Here is a 20,514-nt window from a genome sequence, read left to right on the forward strand (position 1 = left end):
TTTCTGAAGTCTCTAAAAATCTAGCTCACCGAGTACATATTCCGAGTGGTAGAAATATGGACTATACTCCCATCGGAGCCCAAGTTTGCTTTCTGTCTCCATGCCTGGCTCATGGTAGACCTTCCATATGTTTGTGGAATGACAGTATGTCTTATTGAGCACTTCCTGTCCAAAAGCTTAATGCATAAATCCCCTGTTTTATAAGTCTGCTACTCACTTTCAAACTGAATGGAATTAGTTTCATTCCACAGAACTTACGTGCATGTTATTATTTAAATTTTCTAGAAACAATGTCATCTAGCTCCACTTCCATTAATACAGCTTAACTAAAGTATACCGTTCACCGAAAAAAAGCCTTCAGTGCTAAATGCTAGCAAGAAGTTTTCAAAGGGCATAGTATTCTTTCTCCCTAATGGTCTACTAACTCCATTTCTACTGGTTTAGCATATTAGTTCAGTTTAGATTACTAGTTGATTAGTTCAACTAGTTTAGTTTGTTTTCTAATCTCTTACCAGCATCCCTTAGGCAAGAAAAGAACAAGAATTCCTCTTCCTGAATTTCTCTTGAGCAACTGAGGTCTAGAAAAGGGATTGGATCGATTGCAAATCAGTCATCTGGAGAGACAGAAAGGAAACTGCTCAGCTCCAGGCAGCCACCAGGTCTCTGGGGGTTACTGGTGCTCCTGGTCGATGGAAGCCAGTAGTCATCCCCCTTCCAGGGTCTTGGTGCCCAACACCTGCTGCTCCATGGGACCAGCCTCCATGAGCCTGCCGGGTGATCAGAGACCATCTGTCATGATGATGGTAATGATGATGATGATGGTGATGACGAGGCCGGGTCTGGCCAGGCAAGCTCCCGTAACGAGGCAGCTCTGACACTTGCCAGGCCTCAAACGATCTTCTCCCTGGCTGTCACTTCCCAGTAGGGTCCTGCTTATGAATAGGTTGCTGGGGAAAACGTCTCTCTTCTAAGGCAATTTTATTAGCCCTTCGGTCACAATACAGATGTCTGTTTATGGGCCCTCACTTTTATGTGGACACCCAGTGGCTCAGTCTGCTGATGGCTTTACAGCCTTCCCGTTACCCTGGCTCACTAGAGCATCATCATTCTCGTCCCCTGAGCCTCAGGGCCTTTGTTGCAGCCACATTACCCCTGCCTGCAAAGGCAGCCTCTCAGAAAAGACACCCCAGGAGTCAGACTGCAGCAGGGCTCTGTCTGCCCCCACAGCCTTGAGACCTAACGATGTCCACCGTTAACCCTTCTTAGTTTTACCCTAGATTCCTTTGGAGAAAAAGGCATTTGAGCTACTCATGCGGCTATGGTAAACCCCCATTCATTGATCCTTCTGACCTCCCAAATCAACCCGAGGGGCCTAAAACTGGGCTCTAACATGGCAAGTCTAAATTTGGGGGCCCCACCAGCAGCCCAAAGCTTCTAGAAATGGTCAGTCTGTGCTAATGGAGGTGCCCGTTTCCCCCCGCTTTAAATCACCCTAGGTGATGGGTCTATACTTAGGCCTCAAGAAGCAGGAAAAGGTAGGTTCCCTGCAGGCAACTCATTGGCCCTTTTCACACTGAATAAAGCACTGTCCAAGGTCTCCAACATGAAAAGAAAATCCTGCCGCATCATGTTTACTCATCAGCACACCCACCTTGCGCCCTCCGCCGTGAAATGTATCAATGCTGTCTCTTCATTGGATTCTGTTTTAATCTCTTTCTCCTCTCTCCTTCTCTCTTACTCCCCCTTCTTCCTCCTTCAAAATACATGCCTCCCATCAACCTCAGAAAATGCGAGAGATTTAGAGGATAAATTATACCACTGTCACATCTCCCCTGCTCGGTCAGAGTTGAAGTGCAGGTCATTCATTCATTCGTCACTCACTGTTACGGGGCACAGAGCATAGTCTAGGCTCTGTGGAAGGTGCTGAGGAGATGACGGAGAAGACAGATAAGGTCCTGCCCTCGTGGGGCTTACATTCCAGTGGGAGATGCAGTCAGGAAACAAGAAAACAAAAATCATTTCTAACTATGAGTGTATCACGATGGGAGGCTCAGCACATCTGGAGTCAATGTGGGGCTCAGTGAGGGAGAGGAGTCCACTGTGGAATCCCGCTGCTTTGCTGGGAGACCCTTAGCTAGAGGTAGTGAAAATGACTTCTTCCTCTTTGAACCTCAGCATTCTGCCCTGTCAAATGGGCCAAGTCAATGCCCTGTCACATGTGGGAGGACTTACATTCCCTGGGGTTGGCCTGATTCCTTTCACCTGCAGCAGCACCTCCAGGGTGGAGGGTTCATTGCCAACCTTGCAGTGTTGGCCTGCGGAAACCGGCTCTCTGCTACGGACCAGGGGTGGCGGCCGAGGTGGGCCTTGTGGGGAGGACAGGCTGCCCTCTCCCAGGTGTGCAATTTTCTCAGGGACCCATTCGCTTTGCCTGTTCTCAGCCAAGTCGCTTTTGCTGGAAGACTTTTTTTTTTTTCCTTTTCTTGGTTACATTTGCTTTGATTTTTATAAGAAAACCAGTTTGTGGGCTTCCCTTAAGTATCACTCAACTTTTACTCCTTGAGTTCAAGAATGTTTACCGTCCCTGCAGGCCTGTCTGTGTTTCTCCTCTTATGAATTGGGCTCCGAACTAAGCCACCTTGGGAGAAAGAGATCTGGAATTGAAACCAGCCCAGTGTTTAAATTGCTTTCACCTTGCAGCAGATTTTTCCTCCCAGGTTTTCAGATTTTTCGTCTCCTATACTCCTTGCAAACATTCATCTTTTTCCTTGGAGAGAAGGAAATGTGGCTAAGAACTGGTAATGGTCCTGCGTGACCAATGAGGGAGCTGAGGCAGCAACGCCAGCTCATTTTTCAGTTTTCATTTTTGGAGTTTGCAGTTTCAAGCAGGGAAAATGGTTCACATTCTTTTATCCCAATGAATATCTTGGAATTTCACCAGACTGAATCATTTGTATCTCTGCCTTTTGCCTCAAGAACGTGACTCCTCTTGGGGAAAGGGGGAGTGGGGTTATAAGGATGCAGTGCTGGGCCCATCAAGACTGGCCTGATTCCTCCCGGCCCCCTTCCCGTTCTGCAGCTCTGTGCTTTGGCTTCATAGGAAAGACAGCTCTGTCTGCTTATAATTGATGGATATGGTTGTTTCCTTTTTGGAAGAGCTCTCTCCTCTGCATGCTCCCTCCTGCCTGATTTTAAATTCCCCGTTTCTAGACCCTGCCGGGCTGGGCTGAGCTCTGCATGAGGTTAGGAACACAGGGGAAGAATGTGTATGACAGAGCCCTGGCCGGTTGAGTAATGTTTACTCTGTTGGTGGCTGGGACGCTCGCTCTAGCTGGCAGAGGTCCACCGGCCAGAGGAACATTCCTGCATTATCAGGGATGGGAGATTGGCTTTGAAATGTCAAGGGTGAAAGGCATCCCACCAGATTCTGGGTGCAGCTCACAGGCCCCAGTGAAAGGGGACCCCAGGCTTCAGTGTCAGAGGCCACGTGGGGGCAAGCAGAGCCTCCTGGAGCCCGGGAGCCCCCTCCAACCTCTTTGCTTCTTTCTTATAGAGCAATTCTGATCATGCTTTTCAGGCTAATGTTGGTCTTGTTTGCCCAGCATTTTCTCCCAGGAAAACCCAGTGTTTCTCTCACCTTATTTATATATATATATATGTATATGGAATTTATTCTAGATTTTATATATATTTTTATATGTGTGTGTTTATATATGTATATATGTACATGGAATCTACTCTAGCTCATTTTTTTCCTTTTTTTTTTTTAATAGAGGTACTGGGGATGGAACCTAGGACCTCATGGATGCTAAGCACGCACTCTACCACTGAGCTACGCCCACCGCCCCACCCCCCCCCACACCTTATTTTATTCATTCATCATTCTGGCTTCTGGGGGAGGGAGGTCTTTATACCCCTTTTATAGACATAAATGCCAAGGCTCAGAAGTCGACCGGCCCAGAATCATCAGAGTTAAGGGGAAGAGACAGACAAAGGGAGTATGAGTTTGAAGTGTCTAGACACCAGTGCCCAGTAGATTTCTGGAATCATGGAAATGGGGTCTCAGCTGGTGTTTGAAGCTCGCAGAGAGCTGGGTTAGATACCCAGGGCGCTATGGGCTGTCGTTCTAAGCCCACAAACACAAGTTTCTGAAAAGTTCCTGTGGTTAATTACAGCCTGGGCAGCTCTTCTCCGGGGTCCTCCTGGAAGGCAGTGGCATCTGTCTTTGAACGCAGGTGCACAGTCAGTCCTACAGAACCCGGCGTACCCATCATAAAAGCCACTGTGCTTTGCAAAGTCACACAATAAAAGCTGCAGGGCTTTGTGGGAAAAAATGGGGTTAAGGGCACGATACTCAAAAACTTCGTCAGTGACACCTTTTAAAAAAGATAAGAATCTAATAAAAACATGAGCAGAGTTTTTTACACCTGTTAAATGCTCAGGAAAGACATAAATGCTGTACAACAATAAATAAGGCACTTTACCTTGATAAGGTCCTAAAGTTTGCCCATGGAAGTGGGTGTCAGAAGGGTTGCAGCTTGTGAGTTCTCGTGAGGTGGTGGATGAGCCTTATCTGAACTTGGACAGTTGTAACTCCAGATGTGGGCAGATGTGGCTTATGGATCATGCGGTGAACCGCTGGTAGCTGTTAGATGTTTGAAGGATGTGTGTGTGTGCGCACACATTTGGCGTATTTCTGTGTGGCTGGGTGCAGATTTCTGAATTCTTCAAATGTGAAATTCATATTGCACTCGAATTACCCCCTAACATTTCAGTATATTTGGAACAGATCCACGTATTTAATACAGCCGTTACTGCAGAATTGACTGTAATTTCTCCTTCTGCCAGAAGGGGCGCTCTCATGCTCCAGGGCAAGGATACTCAAAACTCCTGAGGGCTCATTCCTTCAGTCAAATCAGAGCTAGCCTCTGAAGATGCAATAATGAGTAAAAAGCTGTCTCTTTCTTTAAGAGGGAGAGAGAGGTGAACATATCATCAGAGCATTTTAGCATAGGGTGATCAGCTCCTGCTGTGAGAGTCTCTACTGCATGTAAAATACAAAGGGTGGAGCAGATAACTAGCAGGAGGAGTTAAGGAGAGCGTCTCAGAAGAGATGACACTTAGCCTTCTTAAAGGATGTGACATGGAGAAAAAGGGAAGAGTGTTCCACGCACAGGGAACAGCATAAGCAAAGACCCAGATGCAGGAGATGGCAGAATGAGAGTATGGCTGTATGGGATGTGGTGACAGATGATACAAATAAGGCAGACTAGAGTTACAGAGGCTCAGTTCTGCCAGTCTTAGGTGTCAAGGCTTTTCCAGAAGGCAGTGAGGAGCCATTGGAGGTTTCCAAACAGGCAGTGACATGGTGCAATTTTGTGGTGGAAAGAAATCTCAGGCTGCAGCAGTGTGAAGGGTGCCCTGGAGATGGGTCCTGGTGCAGGAAGGCAGGGCATGGAGATGCCAGCGTCTTGGAACCATAAACTCCTTTCAGGTTTTGTCACTTCTGACCAGTCCTACTGGACAGAAACCAGATGATTTGTCTGTGTCCCACATGCTGTCAGGAATTCTGAAATAGAGTCATCACACGTGATGCTGAGGACTAGGAACAGCTGAGAGTAGATAACCTCCTTGCCAAGACCTCTGGGATGTCTCTGGATTCCAGCTGAGATGCTTTTTGCTGTGGTTCTTGGGGCCAGCGATGGGGACGTGGCCAATTAGTGACTTGAGCCAGGAAGTGAGTGGAAGGTACATTACCACCTTCTGGCATCTCCTTTTCTCCTATGGGACCTCGTGGCTATTAACTGGGCATCTTCGGCCAGTCAGTGCCCATTTTCAGAGCCTGCAGTGGTGAAGGGAGGAGGGAAGATGCCATTCCACTTCTTAACACAGGCTCCCTGGCACAGTGCTTGGCACATGATAGGTGCTCAGTGAAGTTTTGTGAACTCAGCCTGCCTAAAAATGTGCTTTAGACAAAGACCACCCCAAAATGCGAGGAAGGGATGTGTCTCGAGGAACTGGTACGTCCCAAGCATGGTCTGGGTCGTTTCATACCCATTAACTCATCCAGTCTTTTCCCCGATGACCTAAGGGATGGAAATTGTTAACAATAAAGAAACTGCAGCTCAGGGAGGTTGATTTCCCTAAGGTCACACGGCTGTGATGTGGTGGAGCCAGGATTTAAACCAGGTCACCTGGCACCAGGGCCTGTCCTGCTTTCGTCCTCCTTTCAAGCGCTCTTCTGAGTTTGTGAAATACACAAGGACCTGGCCTCTCCTTCCTCTAAGGAGAGCACCTATTCCTAGTCTCTCCAGCAGAGACCTTGTGATAGACCCTCCACCTCCACACCCCCTTTTAAGGCAGCTGGCTGATTAGAGCCACCCTCTCAGGAGCCGGAGCGATTGCCAAATTCCTGGTGAGAGGAGCATCAGTGGGAAAGGTTACAGGTGAATCTGGAGTGAATGAGCAGCCTTGTGCCTGGCTCCCACCACGCTCTGCAGTGATAATGGCCCCTCCCCACAGCAGGCAGTCCTCTGGCTTAGAGGTAAGGACACTGGAGCTCACCCAATGCACTGATGGCAGAGCTGAGATCAAAACAGGGATCCCCTATTCCCTAGCCACACGCTATCTCACAAGCAGAGATCTTTAAATGAATGTGCAGAGGGCTCAGCCCATCAGTCTTTAAAGAGAGCAGCTCCACCGTTATATGCCTCCTGTAATGAAGTTCTCCTGGGGGAGAAAACAAGGCTTGCAAACCACAGCAGCCTTGGGCTATGCCGCCTGGATTCTAAGGAATGGCTCTTGCCTCCCTCCTGCCAGGCTCCCTGGTAAAGAAGGCTTTTGTTTCCTGCGGATATCCTTGGTTAATTATTTTTAAATAAATAATTATGTCGCCCAGGGGAGGGAAGAAGGCTCCCTACAACCCATATTTGATCATCAGAGGATTGGCCTTCTTCCTTCAGCCAAATTAAATAGGCTAAAAATCAGCGTCTGTTTGACTTGAGACCGAATCGATGATGGGGACAGGCTGGGAGGTGCAAACACACCTGACTCCCAGCGTTATCACTGCTCTCTCAGGAGCAGAGCATCTCGGGGAGGTAAATAGCTGGTCAGGGAGTCAGAGGAAGCCGGAGAAAAACAGGGTGAAGCCTTTTTTTTCCAAAAGGAAAGAACACGAGGGCAAGGGCCAGTCCTTCCCAAACTGCTTCCGGGACAGAGAATCAGTGATTCCACCAGAGCAGGATTCTTTGGAAACAATTCTCCATGGAAAGGTAACTCCATTCAGTACTTAGAGTCTACCCTTTGTTGTCTAGAAGTCTAGAGTCTTGGGGCAAATATCTTGGGGTCCATCCCCACACCAGCTCCCCCGCCCCCCAGCAGCACCCATCCCCATGGTAGCCATTCACTTGGCATTCTGCTAGGAGCTTTAGAGACGTTATCCCTAATCCAAACGAGCCCTATTCAGGAAGCGTTCTCTTCATTTTATGAGAGGAAACTGGGGCACAGAGAGAGAAGTGATTTTCCCAAGATCACATATCTGTTAAGAGCAAAGTCAGGATTGAAACACGAGTTTGTCCAGCTCCAGAGCATATAATTTCCCATTATCCCTCCTTGTTAGAAAATCCTTCCTTTTATTGATTTGAAATCCGTCTCCCCATTTTCTATTGGACCTAGCTAGCTCTGTCTTCTGAGCTCACAAGTTTCAGATCTTTCTTCTCCTAGATAAAGCATTCTGCTGGGAACCCAGTGGCAGATATGAGTGGAGAAAAAGGACCTGATTTAACCCAATGGGATGTAGAGGGTGGTAAAGAGGAGACCTAGGGGGCTGCGTGCAGGTAGGTACGGAGGCAGACAGACAGGATGGGGCAGGGGGTATGGGTTTGGAGATGTGGATGTTTTCTCTTTCAACTTCATGGCTCCTGTTCCCCCCAAAATAAATGCCCCAGACCTATAACTACCAAATTCCTGTGCTGTCCCGCTGCCAACACCACCCCCACTAACAGCCCCTTGAATCAAAGGATGAGGGAAACAAACAATAGAAGCCCAAAGAGCAGGCATCAAGCCACTTCTTAGTCAAACCAGTTGTTCTTGAAGGTTAGAACCCTGCTGGAGCATGTTTGTTTTCTCCCCAGCCCTCTTAAGCTCTAGGTCATATCAGCCTTGGGTAACGTCCTTCGGACAATCCGAGGAAAACCGGCTCTGGTCTTTTCTTGACAAGCTTTGTCTGAGTGGATTAGAGGCTGCTGGCTGTGACAACTTGCCTGGCTCCCCCCCGAGAACCTTTGTAGCCTCCTCGGGAAGGTGGGGCTCCAATGGGGGCAGGAGGCAAGGTGGGGGGTGGGGTGGGATGCAGGCCAACAGGATTTGTATATTTCATCCTGGGGAACTGGGCAAATGCAGTGAGGGAGGGCCCGCCTCTCCAAATAATTCCATGCCTAAGTGGGGGCAGGGTGATGGGCATAGCTCAGTGGTAGAGCATATGCTTAGCATGCATGAGGTCCTGGGTTCAATCCCCAGCACCTCCATTAAAAATAATAATAATAATGATTCTAAGCCTAAGGCATTTGGTCTCCCTCCCTTGCAGGTGGGAACCCCCCAAACCTTCTTGTCAAATCCAAAGCAAAAAAAGCAAATACTGTCTTTCTAAGCTCTGAGCTGAGGGTGAGATGCCCCAACCACCCCTGGCTTTGTCTTTGGCTGTTTCATGGGCGCATTAAGCAGGACTTTGACTCTGCAAACTGGGCCCAGGTTCTCTTCCCCTTTAAGCTTCCTTCAGCTGCCTGGTCTCTGCCCAGCACTGTTGCTTTCCTGAGCACAGACCTTCGTTTTGGTTCCTGAGCCAAAGGGAGGGTCAGAGCAGTGAGGCTGTAAACATGCTTGATTTTCCCCTCCCTTGCTGACCAAACTGCAGTGGTTCACTGAACAACCTCATCCCCCTGTGTGCGCTCCCTGCCCCACCTCTGGGCAGACGCACCTTCCCCTGGCCCCGGAAGTCAGCCAAATGGGACCCCATCAAAGGAACATGAGTTCCATAACCAAAGACTCCTAGCTGTGGCCCCATCTCCATCCTGTTCTGCCTGTGTCCCCGGCCTCTGGGAATGGTCACTGGGCACGTGGCTGTCTGGAAGATGGGTCAATGTCTACTTTGCAACCCTACATAGTCAAGCAATGCCAGGGAAATATTTCTAGAAGGCATTTTGGAGAACAAAAATTCTCCAGCCAAGAAGAGAAGGCCCTAAATCCTAGAAGAACTATACTGCTGAAGTATCAGCAAGCAGAATCCACTCATTCATTTGGCAGATATTTAGCGAGTGGATACCAAGTGCCAAGGCACTGGGAATACAGCAACAATCAAAGCAGAGAAAAACGTCTGCCCTCACGGAGCTTACATTCCAGAATTCAAGAGGAGGCCATGCGGCCTCTACCCGAGAGAAAGACAGCTGATAACTTCTCATGGGTAGACAGGGGAAGAGAAGGCAACTTTTTTCCCCTTGTCATCCACCCGTGAAAACAGGCGTTTCCCCAGGCCCGGGGGCACTAATGTTGGCTGTTGGGTCTGCCTTGTTTTGCAGGAGTGCGCTACAGCCAGCAGGGAAACAATGAGGTCACTTCCTCCTCGACCATCAGTCACCATGGCAACAGCGCCATGGTGACTAGCCAGTCGGTTTTACAGCAAGTCTCTCCAGCCAGCCTGGACCCGGGCCACAATCTCCTCTCACCTGATGGTAAAATGGTGAGTACACCTGGGCCATTGTAGCTCTGGAGCTGATAAGATAAGAGGCAAAACAAACACAACTTCTCACAAGGCCTGCCTCAAACAATGAGCCATTGTAGCCCCACAGGCGAAAACGGGGGCGTCCAGAGTTGGAACGGAAAGGTAGGACCGGTGACCCAGGCTTCGGCGGGTGGAAGAGGTGTTCGGTTTGAACCCAGCCAATAAATCTGACAGAGCTCTGCTCTCATTTTATTGATTGAATGCCTCATAAAGGAGCAAGCCGGGTGGGACACTGTTTGTTTTGGGGCTGCCAGTGACATTTGAGTTGATAAAATGTTCATTCATCCCCCCCAACCCAGGGCCTCCAAAGCCAGGTTTTTTTTTTAACCCGGAGAGCACCTCCCTTTGAAACAAGCCCCCTTTTTCTCCTCGCCAGCCCCCTGGTGCTGGCAGGGAGAGTAGTTAAGTCAGGACTGAGTGGATGACAAGAGGTGGAGGCGCTTCTTGCCCTGGGATTTTGACGGAAGGCAGGCCAGTGAAGATCACAGCACAAAATGGCAGGTGGGGTGGGGCGGGGTGGGGCGGGGCTTACAGATGGAGTGGGAAACACTGACTTTGAAGTTATGATGCTGACCCAGGGTTCAAATCCCAGCTCCAGCACTTAATAGCTGTGTAGCCTTGGGCGGGTTCTAGCACTCTCTTTCTCATCTATAAAATGTGGGTAATAACACTTGGGCTGTTGGCGGAACAAACGTGATCACAGGAGAAGTACTCAGCACAGTGTTTGTGATGGTAAATATTCGGTGAATGACAGTGAGGTGGTGGTTAGATGAATGGCGGTATTCTTCGCTCTAAGTGAAGTTTTCTATGCCCATAACCATAGCCCACCACTAGGCAGTCAGTTTGGCACACTCGGTGAGGAATAGGCTATTTGACGTGGAATTTTCAACGTTCTAACTCTCCAGCAGCACAAATGCAGCAGGGGAGTGAACACAAGCATTACGACACTCAGAAGGGAAGGATATGGAAAACTTGATTCTTCAGGTCATGGTCATGCTCCGTGTTTCAGGGGAGGGAGGAGCCGCGAGTTCCTGGTTTCCATGGTCAAGGTGGAGCCGCACGCCTTCCCTCAAGGTGTCTGACCCAGAGGCAGGTCGGGCCGAGCAGGGGGAGGGGGCAGGGAGCAGATGCCATTTTAGACCTTGACGTGTGTGCTATGTAGGGAACACAGGCACAGTAAGTCACAGGCGATTGAGTCCCCAGCTCCCTGAAGGAATAAACAAAGTGTAGTTTCTGAGCGGAGCGCCAGGCCCAGCCAAATCTAGTTTGCAGACTGGAGCTGATCACTCCTGGGTAGTGGTCTCTGCAAATGGAAATGAGGAATGCTCCTGTGGGAGGCATGTTGCAGCCCCCTTGCCTGCTCCTCATCCCTTAAGCTGCTGCTTCACCAAAAACCACGTGAGAGGCACAGACAAGGATGCGTGAGTTCTCCCAAGTCACATGGAGACCCAAACAAGTGAAAGGCTTGCCCAGACTTCCCTGGAGGAGGGGGCCTTGCAGGAGACGTCCCGACTTCTCAGTGGATGAAACCCTCCAAGTCTCCTCTCCTATTGCTGGAAGGTCCCTGGGGTTTCCCTGTGAGCCCTCCCGCCCTTCCTCCCAAGAAGCAAACTGCCTCACTCGGGGCCAGGGCGCTCCAAAGGCAGCTGCAGGACACCCTTTTTCCTTCCTCTTCTGCTCGGCAGCGCCCTAATGAGCAGTATGTTATTGGATTGATGATTGACCAAGACAGCACACCGCAGCGTTAGCAAACACCTGGGAGCTTGTTTGCAGGGACCAGCTTTTCACTAGTTTCCAACACCCTGGCTCGTATGTCACCATCACTGGATGCCCACATTCAAGAGTCTGTTCTCGATTAATATATAACAAGTCCATCCCAGATCTTAGTCCACCAGAGACAAGAGTGGAGTGTAGTTAAAAATAACACAGGCAAGGGAACCAGTGTGTTCACATCTTGGGCGCTGTTATTTATCAGCAATAGGATGGACATTGCTTAACTTCAGTTTCCTCATCCTGGAAAATGGGGAATAACAATGCCTGCGTCACAGGGTTGGTGTGAGGATTGCTTGTGGCACTGCTGTTTTTTTGGGTGAGCCCCTTACAAGCAATGAGTCTCTGTGTGCTGGCTTTCGATAGGACCTGCGTTTGAAACCTTCCTCCAGAGACTGGTTTTGGAAATAATGCTGATCCATTTGAGCTTTCTTTTGTACTCTGTGTCCCCCAGCCCGTGCCCAAATGGCACGTGTCCACAAAGAGCCGGCCACGTGGAGGGTTGCGTGTGGTCTGTCCATGTTGAGCCTTGTGTTTTAAAAAGGCACGTATTGGATGCTTTCAGTGTCAGAACCGTATAGCTTAATGGTAAGAAGCTCATTCCTGGAGGCAACAGAAAATGATGGTTGCATTCTAGAGCAGGAAGGAACTTGACGAAGGTGACCCCGAAATAGGAAGAGTGTGGGGTTTAAACTCCGGCAAAACTGGATTTGAATTCTGGCTTCCTCACTTCCTAGTCAGGTGACATGGAGACTTAACTCAGACTCAGCTCCCTAGGGCTCAGATTCTTAATCTGTAATGTAGGGCAATGATCATAATCATGACTCCTCCCCTATTTGTGTCATTATCTATTAAGGACAATCAGTGAAGGCATTTTACTAACTCTACAGCCATACACATTTAAATTGTTCGATCATTGGCACCCACGTTTGTCTTTCGCCATTAAAACCAAACGGCAGAGATTACTGTCCCTCCCTTGACTTTCTCCAAAGGACTGAGTTCCTCAGGGTAAGTCTGAAGGCAGGTCACTGATTTTTTTTTTTTTTTCTTTTTCTTTCATTCTTTCTTTCTTTTTTTTTTTTTTAATGACTGAAATTTTGAAAAACAAGTCCAGCAAACAAGCTGGTTCCCTCTTGTTTGATGTGGTCAGAATTCCTTCTTGGTCATGTGACCCCCTAACTCATTTCTTGATGCTCATTTGAAAAACACAAACAAGCCTGTTTGGTTTTTTTTCTTTCTTTCCTTTTCAAATTCACCTTGGAAGCTCAGGGGTTGATCAGAAGGGCAAGGCAGGAGGTAGTGTCTTCTCTGGGTGCGGCTGTGGGACCTATAATCTGAGGAGCTCTGGGTAAGAAGGGGAGGGAGAAGGAGAAGGCTCGTCTGACACCTGCTTTCTGTGTCCCAACCCTAACTCACCTGTCAGCGTCCCCAGCGAGGGTGTCTGGGTTAGTTCAGAAGGAGCGGGGAGGACAGTCCTTTCGTAATCATTTTTTAAATTATTTTAAAATTATAAGTAGTAAACTACTTTATCATGAATAAAAGTGGTGTGTGTGTGTGTGTGCGTGCGCAAAACCGAAAGCTCCTTATAATTAATGGGGAAACGTTGGGGGGGGGGGTTCTGATAACACAGAATTAAAGTAAGCACATCTATTACAGCCGTTACTGTCAGCTACTCTTCAGAAAGTTCTAACCGGTGCAGTATGACATGTAGACAGCGGCACTAACAAGAAAGCGACCCGATCAGCGCTGTATGCTTGTGATGCTGTTCTATGTGCACTTGAAAAGATGAAGAAAATCAATAAGGAAAAGACACTGTTAGGAATAAATAAAAGATTTCAGTCCTTAATAAAAGGATTCAGAGTGGCCTTGGAAAAAATTACACAAAACCTAGTAGCTTTCTCTTACTAATCTGTCATTAAAATATAACAGTGACATAGCTTTGGCAAGGAGCTTTAATTCAGCTGCATTACAATAGCAGCTCCTCGCCAAAGAGAAAAAAAAATTTAATGTATAATAGAGATTTGGAAAAAGTAGAAAAAGCCCAATAATGGCTGATCTCCCCAAAACAAACTTTAGTGATACTTGCAGGTGTAGGGGAATGTCCTCCAGAATAAAGAACTTGAATTCTAGAGTCAGACTTGGATTTGAATAGCTAATGTACCATTTGCTAGTTGTTGGCTCTCCGGCAATCTGCATGTCTACTCTGAGCCTCAGTTTTTTCATCGGTGAAATGGGAATGGCAGAAGTGTCTGAAAAAAAAAGAAAAAAAGCAAAAGTGTCTGCCTCCTGGGTAGAGTAAGATTTGTGAGTTAATGCCTGAGCAATGCTTCCCAGAGCCGGTACTCAGCGAAAGCTTCCCTGCGCTCCTGCCTGGGCCCTGATCTGCTCCACTCGGGAATCCCGGAAGCATTTCTTCAGTCATCATTTTTAACAATCGCGTGTCTTTAGCATCAGTAACATGGAAGGCAGAGAGCAGAAGGAGGTTACTTCCAAAGTGAGCGAGTGACAATCATATAATACACCTGCGCTGAAGGATCTCTAAGGCAGGCTAGTAATTCACAGGTAGTCAGCAAATAGAGGCAATTATGGTCAGTATTGCTTACCACTCTATCCTCAGCACCTGAAACAGAGCCTATCCCTCAGTAGGTGGTTAATAATTGGTAGCGAATGAATGCATGTGTGAATAAATGAACTAGAGACCTCGCTGTGCCAAGGAATTGCGACGCCATGTCATTTTGGACACCGTTCTCCACAGTCCCGGTCCCACTCACGCCACTCTTGTTTTTTCTCTCCAGCAGATCTCAGTCTCAGGAGGAGGTTTGCCCCCCGTCAGCACCTTGACGAATATTCACAGTCTGCCCCACCACAATCCCCAGCAATCTCAGAACCTCATCATGACCCCCCTCTCTGGAGTCATGGCCATTGCACAAAGTAAGCTCTGTTCTCGGTCAGAAAACGTGGGGGCAGGGAGGGGCAGCGTGGGAGAGGAGTCAACCTGATCTTTTTTTTTTTAAGCCAAAAAGAACTAAAGAAGACCCCCTCTCAAAATCACCCACCACTTGAAGATTTGATTCAACTCATTTTATACCTTATCTCCCTCTTAGCAAGATTTGGATTATTTAGCCAGAAAGAAGAGGAAGTTATGGATTGGAGTTGAATCTTGGTCACATCTGACCGGCTGTGCATCCTGGGTCCAGTCATTGGACCTTTATGAGGCTCAGTTTGCTCATCTGTAAAATGGGTTGCTGAGGCAATCCGGTGACCATGGGTGTAGACAGGCTTGTGAATCGATAAAGCACGAGTGTGTGTAATATTGTAGCTTGTACTTCTGTCTGGTGTTCCTTTAAGATCCCCAAGGAGGTGGTGGATTTTCCAGGAGGCTGTGCTGATGTCTTAGTATTGGGCAAGATGGAGGAAGACATGAGGGGTTTCCTTCTAAATGGGGAATTTTGTGTGGTCGGACGAGACCTCCTTGGCCAGTGGTGAAAACACCCTGAGACGGAACTCTGCGGGAAACTGTCAGCCTCTCTGAGCCTGGACAGCTTTAAGGAGAAATAGGTTGTTTCTGCCTTAGCCTGAAGACAGGATGAGGAGTCAGGTCCTTCCAGCCCCGGGAACGCACATCCCATAGGGAGCCTGGACCCCCATCACAGATCGGCCACTCCAGGGCACGGGAAGGCGGACGCAGCTGGGCCCGGGGATGCCTCTCGCCGAGTTTTCGTGTGATGAGTGTTCAGCGTATTTTCAGGCCCATGATGACAGCTCAGTCCAGGTCTTCCTTGTGACCCTGGGAAGCATTCCTGAGGACTCTTGGGAAAGAGCTAAGGGCGGTACCTTGTTCATCTTTCCTTCGCCCGCTGTCCTCCTGCCCTCCCTTGTGTCGAGGGCCCACGTCAACCACCTCTTTGGTTCCTGCTCTGTCCTCTCCTCCCTCCTCTCTCCCTAAACCAGCTCTAGCCCGGGACCACTTCTGAAGAGAAGGACTTCTGCGCTCTTAGAGGGCAAATCAGGGCTAGGCCCCAGGAGGCTCACACATTGACTGAGTAAAGTGTAGCTCCCGCTCTGTCCCCAGCCGCTCAGGAGTGGACACCCTCCACATTCCCTTTTACAAAGGGAATTGAGAATGGAGAAGCCACTAGAGGCCTCACAAAATTAAAAAAAAAAAAAAACAGTTATTTTAAATGCACTACCTTTTCACAGGGCCTTCTCCAGGATTATGGTAGCCAGGCCAGTACCAGGGTTTGAGCATGAGATAGGATGCCCGAAACCAGCTTGCTTGCCTTCTAAAAGATTTGATTAGGACGCCCCTGGGTGAGCGATCCCACCTCTTTCATTCTACAACCAAAATGATCCACAAACTGCCCCACCTGCCTTCTTCCTTCCCACATCGAGCTTTGGCTGACACACACAGTTAAATATTTTCTTAGTTATGTCTATTCTTTTTTCTATCTGAATTAAAATTTTCCCTGAGGCTAGTTTACATGTTTCTCAGTTTTGTTCCTCCTAATTTTTTTCACCCATACTTTTCTGTCTTCTCAATAATCTTAATCTCTTACTGCAGATGGCCAACACCAGAGTGTACACTGACCTTAGAAGGAGGTGTGTGCGTGTATGTATTAGGAGTGAGGGGAGCATAAGGAAGGTCATCAGAGAACGTGGCTGAGATGCAGTGGCCCTGCCCTATGGAGTGTCAGGATGAAGAACTGATAACCGAGTCCAGCCTTGTACTGCTCACCACACGCCAGGCCAGTGAACTGAGAGACAAGTTGCTGGGGTGGGGGAAAGCCGGCTCCTGTCCTGCTGAGTAGGTGGGCCCTGCCTCGGGACTGCCGTGCCCCAAGGAGAACGTGGTAACAGGTTACCCAGTGGTGCCAGTTTCCCGTTCTCTACTCATCTGCTGGACTGGATAACACGCTTCTTAAGCAGGAACCAGTGCCCAGAAAACAGATGGAAAGGCTAAGAGTCACACCGCGTGGGAGCTAGAATGACATCAATGGCTCTCGATCCTGGAATTGAGGCACATCAGGGTCACAGACTGTGTTGAAAATAAAATTCCTGGGCCTCACCTCTAAAGGAAGGGTCTGACTCACTAAGTCTTGGGTGGGGCTGAGGAATGTATATTTCTTAAAGAGCTCCCCAGGAAGATTCTAAAACACAAGCAGGTTTCGGAACTATGCCCTCCAGTGTCATCTACTTTAGACAGCATAATTTGCTTTTCTGGGCAGAGAACTCCCAAAAAGAGCAGTGGCAGTGGGTTCTGGGGAAAACAGCTCATCTGTGGGGCTTCCTTAGAGATTGAGACCATAGTGGAAGGTAGGAAAGGAAAACGGGACATCAAGGTATCGGGTGAGACACTGCTGGGAGGAGCAGTTGCGCCCCTGGGGAACTGGAGATAGCGCAATTCTGAGAGCATCAGGGGTCCCCGCCTGCCCAGCCCCGCCCAGGAGAGCCAGGAGGGGGTTTCACTCCCCTCTTCCCTTCTGCTCACAGGTCTCACCTTTTAGGTTTCTGATAACAGTATCAGCTAATGCTCTGAGCAGGCAATTGTTGAGGTCTTTGTGCTATCTCCACGGAGGACTTCCCGTGAACCCCCTGCATCTCAGGAAAGGCTCTCCCGGTATCTTTTCCACATTGGCCTAAAAGACATTTTGCTGGGTTTCCTCCGTCTCATTCTTCCCCCCACTTCCCAGAAAGCAAGGTCAAAGGAACCCTGGTAGCTCCAGGAAAGAGGCTGGGGTATCTTTCCCCTAATCCTCTTGTCCCCACTCCCACCTGGCCTCAGCTGCCTTCCCCAGAGTCCCGCCCAGGGAGTCGATGGAGGATGGGTACCAAGGACTTGATCTTTGCAGTTCTAAAGAAACCTCAGGATATAGACATAACAGAAAGATGACACCACCTGCTATAACTGCCAGCCTTCAGCATACTACTTCCTTCTTCCAGTACCTGGTCCTTTTGATGCCACCAGCCTTGTGCTGCCAGATAAGATAATAACCTGCTTCATAGATTGGCTAGATTGCAGTGTTTTATCCCCTTTCCGCTACAGTAAAGAGAATGAGCACCTGACCTCTCTCCAGTCTTTGCACAACCTGCTGCAAGAGGGTCTTGAGGCTTCATACCCCCAGGACTGTGGAGGTGGTTTTTTAATAGAAAAGTGGGTCCCTGCATACTCCTGCCCCCTGCTGGACAGACAGATCTGGACAATAATCTGCACCTGAGAGTGGATGCCTTTAGCTCTGCCCTGAGGGCACCAGGGCAAGCCTCCCTCAGAGCCAGGCATGGATGGATAGGGTGGCAAGTATAGGACCCTGGCAACCTCAAGGGGGCTACGTTTGGGAGATCACAGGATGACTTTGGGAGACTCTCAGGCCTCGGTCAGATCTGTTTAAAGCCCATTTCCTATCTATGTCATTATACTTTTGCCCAAGCTAAGGTGAACTGTGGACTTTGGTGATTATGATGTGTCAACAAACCTTCATCCTTAGTTAAAAAAAAAATTACCACTCTGGTAAATAAAAATAACGACTGTGCATATGTGTGGAGAGTGCATGTATGTGAAATTTCTGTTCCTGCCTGTCAATTTTGTTGTAAACCTAAAACTGCTTTAAAAAAGTCTTAAAAACAAGAAAACTCGGGGTAGACATTTTTCGACAAAACTTTAGTTTCAGTTATATACATATTTGTGTGTGTTTGTTAGATTGTGATGTAAAATGTATTTTTTAGGTCAAAAAAGTTTGCAAGCCACTATAGTTAAATTACACTGGCAAATAAAAGCAAAAATTAAACTCAAAAAAACAAAAGCCCATTTCCATCCACAACTTGCTGTGGAATTTGAGCAAATCACTTGATCTCTCTCTCCAAGCCTCAGATTTGGGGTCTATGAAATGGGCCTATAAAATCGCTTCCCCTACAGTGTCTTACATAATGGGATCAGCCCAGGGCCTGGCAGATAGCGGGGGCTCCATCAATTTTCATTTGCCTCCATTCACCTGTCCTGCAGGTCGTCCTGCAGCCATCCCTGATCTTTCCCTTTCCCTCTTGTCCCCACAGGCCTCAACTCCTCCCAAGCTCAGAGCGTCCCCGTCATCAACAGCGTGGCCGGCAGCCTGGCAGCCCTGCAGCCTGTTCAGTTCTCCCAGCAGCTGCACAGCCCTCACCAGCAGCCCCTCATGCAGCAGAGCCCGGGCAGCCACATGGCCCAGCAGCCCTTCATGGCCGCTGTGACTCAGCTGCAGAACTCACACAGTAAGGACAGGGGCATGTCGGGGAGGGAGCCCGAAGGGTCCCCAGCCGCCAGCCTCTTCCCTCTCGGGGTCTGTAGTTTCTTGGAAGCTTCTTGGTGTACTCACTTTTCCCTACCGATGACCAACCAAGACAGTTTCTCAAGCATAACTCTCATGTGATGCTCTGCCTTTTCTGGTCCTCTTCTCTACCCCCCAGGATTCCGGGGGAAGGTTTGAAGAGGACAGCTAAGGTCTACGTGTACAGGGGAATTGGAGGGAGAGAGCGTAGATGTGGTAGCATAGATGTGGAATGAACTCAGGCCCCCCTTCCCCACCCTGGCACTCGTGGAAGGGATCCCTAGTCAAGCATGGCACCTTTTCCCAGCGAGCCTCACCTTAGCCTTTTCAGTCCAAAATTCCAGGCAGCCCTGACCAAATGATCAGATTTGGCGTGTAATTTGCATCCTCTTTGCCTTTCCTGAAACTGAAAAATCTTCTAGACTCCCCCATGCCCTCCAGTTTACACACCCCAAACATCTCTAATTAAGAACCACTGAACGTGGGTGGAAAATACCACCTGCATACCATCCTGGATAAGGAATATTAGTTTCTGCCCTCCCCGCCCATGCAGAGGTTTTTCTTACCTCCAAGTTCTACACCTACCCTAAGTCCACCTGTCAACCATTTGTTTCCCGCCCACCCTTAGCCCCTGTCTCTCCCTTATCCCATCCTGAGCCCCAGGCCCCCAGTCCTCTGGTCTGGTCAGGCTCTAGCCCCTGGCCTACAAGGATGGCTCCCCTGTTTCAAGCATGGTCCTACAGGGCCACCAGAGTAGTGTCTGGAATAGAGTGACAGTCTTAGAATCAGACAGACCTAGATTTCAGTCCTGGCTCTGAGTCTTACCATCTAGGTAGCCATGGGTAAGTTCCTTAGCCACTCTGAGCTTCAGTTTCTTCGTGATAAAATGGAAATAATATGTGTATGGAGTCATTCTGGAAATAGAACAAAATAGGTACGAAGTGTGTTTGGTAAGGGCTCAGAGTTATAAAAATGCAAGTGATGATTTATGAAAGGATTCCTTAATAGGAAGGGGTAGGTATGGGGAAGAGGATTTTAGTTTCTGCCCTGGCTGCCTCGGGCAGAGCTGTGGATCTGAGGGCAACAGCCAAGTTCAGCCTTCTTCCACACTTGGGGCTCCATCCCGCCCCAGGCTTGCAGAGCTGGTTTCTAAGTACCATCTCACATTCCAATCACATTTTCGTGGCTTCTAAAAAATCTCCAACAGCCTGTAGCGGCGTCTGGGACCACATGTGCTCCCCTGCCCTTCCTCCCAGGGCCTGAAAATATGCCTCCCATTTGCCCCCAGCCCCTCACCTGAGCAGGATTCCTCACTGGCGAGGCCTGGGTGGGATGATCAGAGTGGTCACCAGTGACCTGTGGACTGCCGATGCCCCGCTGGCCTGGCTGGCTATGAAGATAGTCCATGGGGCCCTGGACCAGGAAATAACCAGCCTCCCTCCAAGGCGGGGGGGACAAGCTGAGGTGGCAGGCCATGACCTTCACCCCCATTCCCTACTGGAGGATTCCTTGGTAGAAAAGGCTGCTCCTTCCCTCAAGGCCAAACATACACGTGCTTTCTGGCTTGGTCATGTGACCTGGAATTTATGTGAATCTTTTGGATGGACTAGCATTGAATCAAAGGATCCAGACTTGGTGGATACTTACTGGACAAAGGCGAGCCACATGCCC

At 48.9% G+C, this 20,514-nt stretch overlaps 1 protein-coding gene across 6 annotated transcripts in view; it reads left to right on the top strand.

The window, feature by feature from the left end:
- HNF1B (HNF1 homeobox B) overlaps nt 1–20,514 on the top strand; it is a 52,222-nt gene that overhangs the window by 21,245 nt on the left and 10,463 nt on the right. For 3 of the 6 annotated variants that reach the window (XM_014558999.2, XM_014559011.2, XM_014559025.2), the window contains exons 5-7: nt 9,573–9,733; nt 14,341–14,476; nt 18,593–18,787. In XM_014558999.2, coding sequence (XP_014414485.2) covers nt 9,573–9,733; nt 14,341–14,476; nt 18,593–18,787 — 492 coding nt within the window. The remainder of the gene's footprint in view (nt 1–9,572; nt 9,734–14,340; nt 14,477–18,592; nt 18,788–20,514) is intronic. The other 3 variants (XM_006173585.3, XM_006173584.3, XM_006173586.3) reach the window with 2 other exon arrangements.

Source organism: Camelus ferus, chromosome 16, assembly GCF_009834535.1.
Source record: "Camelus ferus isolate YT-003-E chromosome 16, BCGSAC_Cfer_1.0, whole genome shotgun sequence".
Classification (NCBI taxonomy): Eukaryota; Metazoa; Chordata; class Mammalia; order Artiodactyla; family Camelidae; genus Camelus; species Camelus ferus.